Below are 10,820 nucleotides of genomic sequence, written 5' to 3' on the forward strand. Positions count from 1 at the left end.
GCACAGGTGTTATCATTAATATAACGCTTTTTGATTACCTCTGTTCCGCTTTTGTTAAGAATAGCAGGTGTTGCCATTTTAAATGACACACAGTAATGATCAGAACCAAATCTAATATATGCCCTTTGTTATGTGTTGAATGTGTTACGTGCTGAGATAGGCCAAAATTATCCAGGATGTTTAAAAGTTCTTTAGCACATCCATCTTTGAGATTATCAACATGAATGTTGAAGTCACCCACTAACACAACACAGTCAAAATCAATACAAACCACAGACAGTAGATACTGCAAACTCATCAGAAAACTTTGCATTGTATTTTGGGGGCTTGTAGATGGTTACGAAGACTGATCGACAGGGAGACTTTGATTGAATGGCAACATATTCAAAAGATTCAAACTGATCATAAAAGACTCTCTTGCATTGAATGCTATCATTAAACAAAATGGCAACTCCACCTCCTCTCTTATGCATTCTTACTTCACTTATGAAACTGAAATTCGGAGGGGTTGACTCATTGAGAACTGCTGCGCCGTTATCTTGTCCTAACCAAGTTTCAGTTAAAAACATAAAATCAAGCTTGTGCTTGATGATAAAGTCATTGATTAAGAATGATTTGCCTGCCAAAGACTTAACATTTAAAAGAGCTAAGTTAAATGTGCTTAAAAGTCCAACATCCCCATGTTTTAGAAGATACTGTGGCGGACATGGAATACATGTTAAAGTGTAGTAAAGCAAATCAGTATCATCATCATCAGAAATAGACATCCAAGCTGCATATTGTATACAATGACATTAAACAAGGGCAGCAAGTAAGTCTTTATTTATCTTCAGGATACTCATGATCATTTTACCTGACCTGACTGTGCACCCAGCCTGATGTGTTGAATACACCTGAGATGAAATATTAGCAAAGTGTGACTTCTGCAATAAATGATTAAGCATTCTAATGCAACCCTGGGATGAGTGACAGTGAGAAGAAAGAGTTCATTCAGAGCAGCTTCCACTGTGTGGAACTGTCAGGTTGATGGAAAATCAGATCAGTACGCTCTGATAAAGTGTGCATGCTGGAGAGTCTGTGATGAGTTAACGAGTCAGGATCGTCCTGAGTGACAGCAGCTCTCAGCTTTGATTCGTTTGTCACCTTCGCAGTATGAAGTGAGGTAGGTACACAACCAGACTCTTAAGTCCAATAATGGCCTCAACCAATATTCATTTTACATGACTTCCCTTTGAGTCACATCACTGTTCATGAGCTACTTTGACACAACAGCAGCCCTGTTGCCATGAAAATGTAACTATTGTCATTTTTGTGTTAACAAAGATCGTCTCAACCACATTTGCTTAAAATAATCTTTATTGTCTTAATTCTTCCTCTCATGGTCTGACCACATGTTGATGCGCTTCATTTTTTCCATAAAGCTGAGTGAATGACGCACAGACACGCTGCTGGCTGCTGGCACCTCATGAAACCTGTTTAATGAGTGTCTCTTTAGAAAACAACACCACCACACACACAATCATCAAATATATCAAAATGTAGTTCAAACATAAAGTCATAGTTGGGATGAGAGATTATGCCGGCAGAGCGTTGCTTAAACATCACAAAAGAATCTTTTCCACTGAACACGGCTCCTGCCAAACATGAATACCTGCTCCCATAACTCAGCCCGATTCCCTTATTTTAGTATTCACACGTTATGTTTGCACGTTAGAGCGCTGATCCCTTTAAAGTTCTTCTATCAATACAATACTGCTATTCAAGTTTCTTTTGATTATAGAAAAATAGTTTTTACGTCCCATTTGGTCTGATTATGAAGAGGTGAAAAATGATCACAATACAAAAAATCTCAGAATAATGAGTCGTTCCATGAGAGACAAAACCCAAATAAGAGTGCTTTATCAAAATGATCTGCAGCAATGAGGCACAAACATCAGTTCCCCCAGTATCCCTTTAAATGAGCCCAGCAGAGGGTGAAACTGCAAATCAATTACCCAGAATGCCAAGTGCATGATAAGTGCATGTGTAAACACAGCCACTGCTCCCTTCTTCGCTGTCCAGATCTCAGAGTTAGTTTTCAGTCTGTGTGACTGTAGATGTAGTGTCTTTTTAATGGTTCGTCCTCTGGAACAAAATCTAGTGGCATGAGCCTTTCATGAAGCATTCCACTCTGAAACCCAGGAGAGAGAATTTCTGGGATTTAGCTGTCCGTCACATCAACGCCACTAACTCGCTCATGTTGTCAAGTAGTGTCAGGACATCAGCTGTGAGGACACTGGATTTAAAATGGTCCGTCTTTGGTGTTGCTGAGCTTGATCACTTGAATGCACCTCATACTGTTTCTGCTTCCCTTTGTTGTCCTTTCGTGGCTCCCTCTTGGAGATCCACTTGAGGTGGGTCGATGCCTCAATCATGTGAGGTAACTCTACATATCAATATGTTTCCAGTCTTTCCCCTCATGCTCTGTATTGTCTCACACAGCAGACATGAAATGACAGAAAGTTTCACTGAAATCTATCGTAACCTGAAGCCTGTCTTCAATCTTAATTTTTCAAAGGTCTGTAAAATGGACATTCCTGACTGCTTCACTACACTTTACAGATCCCCAGCCTGTAGCTAATGTCAGATAACACAGAAAATCAATAAAAACAAACAAACAAACCTGCTGATGCTCACAGGAATCTGTGCGATCAAAGATCTCGTTCTTTGTCCTTCTTTTTTAAAGATTAGAAAGTAGCTGCTGATTGTCTTCAGACTGAGAAACTGAGATTCACTTTGACTGGATCACTTCTATAAGACAATCTGCTTTCATTAAGTCGATCCTTCGCAGCATCTCGAGAGCTAAAGTCTGCTCAGCACTATGTGGACATATGGACCTTTTTGGTATTTTGAGTTCTGATAACGTGTGTTTCTTTTATGGAATGAAGGTTTATTTGAATTTGGATGTTATTTCCTTTTGCTCGTGGATAAGGTTGTATTTATATTTTAGTTATTTTGGCCTTGATCCTCAGAGCTTTACTGTACACTGTGCACTTACAGTGCACATGTCATTCTAACATATGAATGGGCTTTATGTCGCTCTCTTTAGCAACCATCTACCTGTACCCTGTTTTTGTATTCCTCTTGTCTTTGTCATCGCTATCGTTTGTACTGTTAACATCATTTTGCTAAACTGTAAACTGATAAAATTAATAAATTGTTAAAAAGAAAAAGCTGTTGATTGATTTTACACCAATAGACTTTCAGCTCCAGTTTAAACCCGTAGTAAATTCCTTTTTTTTCCTTTGGAAAATGATGTCAAGATTTAGGTTGAAAATGGTTACACCTGTCAGTTAAGCATAAATTAAAAAAAATCTCCCTTCTGAGTTCCTTTGGTTTCCCTGGTAACTCCTGTAACTTTAGCAGAAGGGCTACATTAAGTGCGTGAGTGAGCAGCTGGTCACGAAACCCCCTGAAAACCTAAAAATGAATCTTAAAAGAAACAAAAGTGAAAGCTCTTCTGTCCAGCGGAGACTGCTCCACCGTTTGTTTTCCTGGTGTGGGAGAGGGGCTGTTAGTTCACTCTGGTTTCATCTTCAGAGATGACTGGCAGACCACCTGGACACACACAGACACACACACACACACACACACACACACACACACACACACACACACACACACACACACACACACACACAGAAACAGAAACAGGGAAAGTAGTAATTAAGCTGAGGATCAGAGCTAAGCAGTAACAACATGAACAGCTATGAGTGAGAAAGTAGACTGTTAGTATAGTTGCGTGACTCACGTGGTCTGATCCTGATTGGCCAGATGAGGATGGAGCACAGTGCCAAAGTTGCTACGATTGCCACGCCTCCTGTTACTGTGACCATGATGTAATGATAGAACCACATACAGGCTGGACAGCACGTCACAGTGCTGAGAGAGAGAGACAACAACAGTTTACAGTCTGCTGAAGAGATAAAGCGTCAGGTTCAGACTGAGATTCTGATTTAGTACATTCACACTGGAAACCTTGTTTAATGCTGATTAAAACAGGAATGGTCAAAGTCGAGTTCAGACATTTAGTCCTCAGTGGGGCTCGAGCCCTAAAGATGCTGGATCCTACATTTCCCATGATGCAATTCAACAGCACCTTTTGTTAGACCCTCTCTGCCTGTATCTTTCAAATTCTACAGACCTGCTTTCTAACAGGGTTTGTAGTCCTCATCATTAGTCATCATTCGGCTGCTGTCAGCCATGCAGGTGGTGTAACATTTGTGTTTCTCAGTGAAACGTCTCGCCAACTTTTTAATGTATTTCCACAATACTTTGTACAGACAGTCATGTCTACTTCAGGACGAACTGTCATAACTTTGGTGATCCTCTGACTTTTCTTCCAGCGCTATCTTTAGCTGAACATCTTAATTTGTCCAATACTTTGGGTTGTCATTGTTAGCATGATGATGTTAGCATTTAGCTCAAAGCACCTTTGTGACTCACAGAGCTGCTAGCGTGGCTGCAGATTCAGTCCTCTCATCAGAACTAGTCAACTGATGTTTTATTCGTAGTAAACATGCATTTACACTATGTGTATTTCAATGAAGTGTGTGTGTGTGTGTGTGTACTCACTGGCACGGATACAGGGCCTGAATGATCATCACAGCCACTCCATTAGCCAACTTGTCAGTGAAACTCATGGCTCCATACACAAACGCTCCACTTTGCTGCAGAGAGAGATGGAGAGATGAAGATAAAGACATGAGGATGGAAAAGGCAGCCGTCAGTGAAGCTCACATCACACCTCCTTCACACACACACACACCTACCGTCTGATCGGCGATGAGCTCTGCGGTCATGGCGAGCGATATGACCAGGATCGTGGCTGAGCCGGCCCCCAGCAGCACAGCGGCCCCGTACACCCGCTGACCCATACTGTCATCCAGCAGCACCCAGCAGGAGAAGGCCAGGATCAGGAGCAGGCCCACGAAGTAGGTGAGCTGGACCAATCAGAGGAGAGAAACACGGTGTGTGACCACCAAATCTAACTCTGGCTGAAGTGTGTTCATGGTGGAGCTCATCAGTCCTTGGAAGAGGCTGAATGGGGAAATAAAGCCTCTTTCACACGTGCAGCTTATCCAGGTCTGGAGCCAGGTGTGAGGTTTCACTTACACACTTTCCAATGCGTTTACTGAGAGGCTTCATGATGAAGGATGACAGGAAGCCACTCAGGTACATCACCAATGGGATTGTTGCGATGAACTTCTGTTGGAGGGAGAAAGAGACACGGAGTGAACAAACAGTGACTGAATGCAGCAGGGATGCAGAATATCACTGACGGTGTGCTCGGCATGAACTGGTGACATGAATGTGAAAAAGAATGGCTGTGAGGATTTGGTGGTACCTTGGGCAGACCCAGAGTGTTGATGAGATACATTGAGATGTAGGTCTGGGACAGATTGACTATTAACCTGGTGGACATGTAGAGCAAGGCCACCTACAGAGACACACAGGAACACACACATCTGTCAGCCAGTGGAAAAGACATCTTCAGTCACATGGTGTCAGGTGAAGCTGCAGGTGAGGTTCAGGTCACAGTCCCATCGAGCTGGGATCTTCCCACCTGGTAAAAAGATGGCTGCTGCAGCCAACATTTCCACTGCAGAAGAGATGAGAAGGTCTGAGGGCGAGAAAGCAGGGGTTTCCGCTCCCCCTCCTCCTCTTCTTCCTCCGTCCTCTTCCTCCCCTCCTCTCCTCCACCCTCTCCTCCTGCTGCAGGTCTCCGCTCTTTGGTTCCCAGGTGGAAGAAGAGGGAGAAGAGAGCGCCGATGCCCAGCACAATCAGCGACAGGTTCTGGAATCAGACACAGCAGAGCAGAGGTCAAGGTGCACTGAACCCCGACGGACGGGAAGCTGTGGCTGTTTCAGAGCCAGTGAACAAATGCAGAAACAGAGGCGGCTTCCAGGGCTCTGGTATGTGCTGCTGTACACCATCAAAGTCTAGTGGTCTTTAGCAGTAGCTTCACCCACTCTCATGTCATGTGATCAGAATGCCTCCTCACCCTGAAGATGGGGACATCTGCTGGGCCGAGTGCATCACTGAGCAGCGGGTCGTCGTCCTGTCCGGCCTGGACGTGGAACAGCAGGTAAGCCACTGCATACACTGTGATGTTGGCTATCACTGTGAACGCATACCTACACAGACACACAGGAGAAGCTGCGTATTCAGGATCTGTAGATGACCTTGCTGTGTGTGTGTTGCTGTGTGTACTGTATGTGTGTATAAAGCAGACCTGTACGCAGTGAGTTCTACTTTAGCGTGCTCACAGGTGACCAGCTCTGGGATGAGAGACAGGTGGGAGATCTGGGTGGCGGCCCAGCCGAACTGAAAGACAATGATGAACGGGATGAAGTAGGTCAGGCTGGCCCACTGAGGGGTGGCAGTGCTGCAGCCCAGACACTGGTTGAAGATGAAGGCGAAGGACAGCAGCACGCTCAGTGTACCTGGATAATACACACACAGGAGCACAAAAAATGACTTTCACACTGTGTTCCATCAGGTCAGTGGAGCAGAACTTGTCTCGTCACTCGGCTGCTTGAACTTTGCTTTGCAGGATGATATCCTCTGCAGAAGAGGGAAAGGTGTGGGCGGACCAGCAGATACTGTGAGCGTGATGAGGAAACTTGACGCCTCCAGGCCACATCACTGAGAGCAGACTTTTCAGTGAAGCAGCAGATATCCTGTGTCCTGCAGCTATAATTTTAAAAACATTTTGCACGTTCATAGAGTCTGGACTTTTCAGTGAGGTGTGCTTTAACTACCTAGTTAATAATGAACAATTAACTTTTAGTGAAGGGTTAGGGTTAGGGTGACCACTGTGAGGCCAAAGCTTCAGCCTAACACCACATGACCTTTATGTATGGCAGTTTATATCTGAGTTTTCCTTGTGTACCTGTGTTTGTATCACTAGCCTGCTTGCACTAATCAAGTCACTCTGCTATGGAGGACGGACCACCTCTGGATCACCCATGTATCCCCTTCTGATAGTGGTCATTACACACTCTTGTAAAACATGATCTGACCTGAATGAGATCAATAAAATATAGGCCAAGTGTTCAGTATGGGAGCACAGTCCAAACAGCGGTTTCATAAAAAGTTACATGAATGCTCTTTACGAGAGCTTGTAGAGAACAGCTGACCGACAGAAACAAGGACCAGTTCCTTTCTGATTAGGCAGGATTCTGGCTCTCAGTAGAACATTCACAGACTGCTAATACCCTTAAACATCACATACATCGGAGCATGTAACAGGTATTAATATCAGCACATATCAATGTAAAACAAAAACAGTCAGAAAAACATGGTGGCAGAGAATATCTGCCACCATGAGAATATCTTGTATGTGGATCACAAACTCTCTGAATTTGCACTTTATTGTTGAAGGGTAAATCATTTTTGAATCTCGTGGGGCAGTAAAGCGAAGCCACAGTGTAACATGGTCCACCTGACTGTCTATTTGACTTACCAACTAAATGCCACGTCTTCCTCTTGCCATAGTTTCCACAGCCGGGGGTCCGGTCAGACTCGTAACCAATGAGAGGCGTGCAGATGGCATCAGCTATCTGGCCAACAAGCAGCAACACACCTGCATCACAGGTAGACATGAGACGGAGACAAGGATGAAAATGGCTCAGCTTTATAAGACTGCAGGAAATGAAGACGCAGAAATAGTCTCAGTTAAAAACACAGCACAGGTGTAAACTGAATGGTATCAGCACAGAGTTTAATCTGTCTCCCACCGATGCGGTCTGTTTAGCATTGTGAAGTGAACATTAGAATTCACAATGAGTTAGCACCGGACTGTCCAGATGCTAATACACACATCACATACACACAACATGTGTATGACTGTACAGACCATGACGGACAGGCAGACAGGCAGACAGACAGGTAGACAGACAGGCAGACAGGCAGGCAGACAGGCAGGCAGACAGGCAGACAGACAGGCAGACAGACAGGCAGGCAGGCAGGCAGGCAGGCAGGCAGGCAGACAGGCAGGCAGGCAGGCAGGCAGGCAGGCAGGCAGACAGACAGACAGACAGGTAGACAGACAGGCAGACAGACAGACAGACAGACAGACAGACAGGCAGGCAGACAGGCAGGCAGGCAGGCAGGCAGGCAGGCAGACAGACAGGCAGGCAGGCAGGCAGGCAGGCAGACAGACAGACAGGCAGGCAGGCAGGCAGACAGACAGGCAGGCAGGCAGGCAGGCAGGCAGACAGACAGGCAGGCAGGCAGGCAGGCAGGCAGGCAGACAGACAGACAGACAGGCAGGCAGGCAGACAGACAGACAGGCAGGCAGGCAGGCAGGCAGGCAGACAGACAGACAGACAGACAGACCTGCATATGTGTTTTGGAATCCCAGCACTGAGTGGTAGAACACCAGCAGGTATGTGAACCACATGGAGGCACACAGGTCGTTGAGAAAGTGGCCCACAGCATAGCTGAGCCTCGTGAGCGCTGGCAGAGACGTCTGTGAATCCGACATGATGGCTCGTGGACACAAACCCCTTCAGGTCTCCTCGCGCGCCTTCATCTGATGGAGTGACGGAGTTCAAATAATTTCAGCAGTAGAAGCTGAAGTCAGACGGTTTTTTCTACGCTGGGAGAAGTTGAACGGGGCTGATTGACGACAGACCTGTTTTCGGTTCCCTTTTGTCACATGTTACTGTCTTTGCTATGACTTTATATCCTCATGTTAGTCCGCTCAAGAAAGTTATGTGTCAGCCCCGCCGGAGAAACACCAAAAACATTCTCCCTTTCATGGCGGTGTCAATTTCCTCTTGTAATCAGGTGACAGTGGAGAGCTGAGGAGGAGCATCAAAGGAATGAAAACCGAAACGGAACAAAGTGCTTTTCATCTCCGCATTTCTCCCTTTCCGCCATATTTAACTAGCTAATAAGAGTATGAAGCGTAAGGCAGATGTTGTATCTCAACTCTCTGTCGGGAGTCATTTAAATGCCTGGAAAACAATCGGAAGCCCATTAAAACTGACCTCAACACTAGACAGACACCTCTTCAGTGCATATTCTTCGCACATTTCGTACAGCCGTAGCAGCGTCTAATGTTAAGTCCGGAAAACATCGAACAGCTCCATCGTGAACCCTCTGCTGACAGTAGACCAACGCAAAGCACATCTGGCAATAAGAATTGTGCCAGATGTAAATAACAACGCAGGCCGGCAATGATGATGTAGCAAAATAACCCTGAGAAGTTGGCCAATAGGAAACCATTCTCGCTCCTCTCAGCCAATAGCGGAAGCCTCACGGGTAAACTTCCTCACGTGACACATGACTGACAGTCAAAGATCGGGGATGTACTCATGTGAACTGTGAGAGATATCCCCAACTCACTTCCGCTGTTACGTAGTGAACTAAAGATGGTACGAAAAGTTTCAAATCTTGGACTCCCAAACAAATTCAGGGAACTTTAGAAAGCAGGTGGCGCCTTCTATTTGCTATTAGGAATTCAGTCTTTTTCCAAAAAATGCAGTCCTGTCTATGTTACATAGATGTCAAAGCACAGGCTGGCGCGCGCTATTACATACACACAGGCACACAAACATTTACACGTACATATTCATACACAGAGGCACACATGTTGTCTGTTGTCCTGAATGAGGCGTCTTGATGGATGGAATGTGTTGAGGAATTCACGTCCCCCTCAGGCTGGATTGTAATAACATTAGCGATGCTCGGACTTCCTCCAGTGCCATCGTCAGGTCCACATTTTAATTCAAACACTTTGGTGTATGACCAAACACCTGCAAACTAATGACACTCCCATCAGCCTCAGCTGGACTGCGTGTTTAGGGCCAATTTACATATCAGCAAATGTTCACTTTGTTGATCGATTTGCTCAACAATGTAGGGGACAAATCAGAGGTCTGGAAGCAGACCATCACTGCTGACGATCAATAACTACATTTGTACAGTATCTATAAAAAGCTGCCTGCTTTGGCTGTAAGGCAAGTCCAGCATTGGTTTTATTCATCTATAAAGCTTTCATGCAGTTGTTTCCACCCTGCATTTCATCCCTTTTAAATCTGAACTCACATAACCTTGGCACTCGCTCACAGAATGGGCTGATGCTCTACACTTCATTGATTAGATCTGGATTTGGGAAAGTATCATTTTTTTACAGTGCACCTTATACATGGAATAATCTGCAAAAGGCCTCACACGTGGACTCTGTGCTGCTACTGCAGCTGTTCAAAGGCCTTATTTCAGACCTAGTTTTAATCGATTGTACATGTTTTTAACTCGACGATGCACTATTTTAAATAGTGTATTTATCTTTTATTTCTTCTATTTTTTCCTATACTTTTATAGTTTTCTTGATAGCATGTTATTATTCTGTATATAACTGTTTTATTGTCAGCTGTTGTTCTGTATCTCGACACCACTGTAAATGAGGACACCCCCCCCCAATGGTCTTTCGAGGTGAAATAAAGGTTGAATGAATCTCAGCTTTTATCCATCTTGCGATTCAGTATTGGGTGAAGCACTAACAACTGTTTTTAAAAAGTTTAATCTTATCCTGTAAGTTTTTTTTCTCTCCTGTCAACTGATCGTCCACTTTGTGACAGAACCACAATCAAAGCATGAAGACTATTGTGATGAAACTAATCATCAGTCAGATCCACGTGCCTGCATGAACAAACACTGCGGGGTGTTTATAATGTTCAGGATTTCCATGAATGAAGATCAGTTTTTATTTTGTTTGGTTGTTTTTTAATGGAGTTATCCACCTTTCCACCCTCCAACCCAGAGAGAA

General features: G+C 44.6%; 1 protein-coding gene across 1 annotated transcript; it reads right to left on the minus strand.

The window, feature by feature from the left end:
• Nucleotides 1-2,106: 2,106 nt before the first annotated feature.
• Nucleotides 2,107-9,186, minus strand: LOC139339499 (major facilitator superfamily domain-containing protein 12-like). The gene is made up of 11 exons (XM_070975150.1): nt 8,384-9,186; nt 7,509-7,628; nt 6,276-6,486; nt 6,045-6,177; nt 5,606-5,836; nt 5,387-5,479; nt 5,155-5,247; nt 4,812-4,982; nt 4,615-4,709; nt 3,791-3,921; nt 2,107-3,597 (listed from the first exon to the last, which is right to left on the minus strand). The coding sequence occupies exons 1-11, from the start codon at nt 8,529-8,531 to the stop codon at nt 3,554-3,556; spliced, it is 1,470 nt and encodes a 489-aa protein (XP_070831251.1). The 5' UTR covers nt 8,532-9,186; the 3' UTR covers nt 2,107-3,553.
• Nucleotides 9,187-10,820: the final 1,634 nt, after the last annotated feature.

Source organism: Chaetodon trifascialis, chromosome 11 (assembly GCF_039877785.1).
Source record: "Chaetodon trifascialis isolate fChaTrf1 chromosome 11, fChaTrf1.hap1, whole genome shotgun sequence".
Taxonomy (NCBI): domain Eukaryota; kingdom Metazoa; phylum Chordata; class Actinopteri; order Chaetodontiformes; family Chaetodontidae; genus Chaetodon; species Chaetodon trifascialis.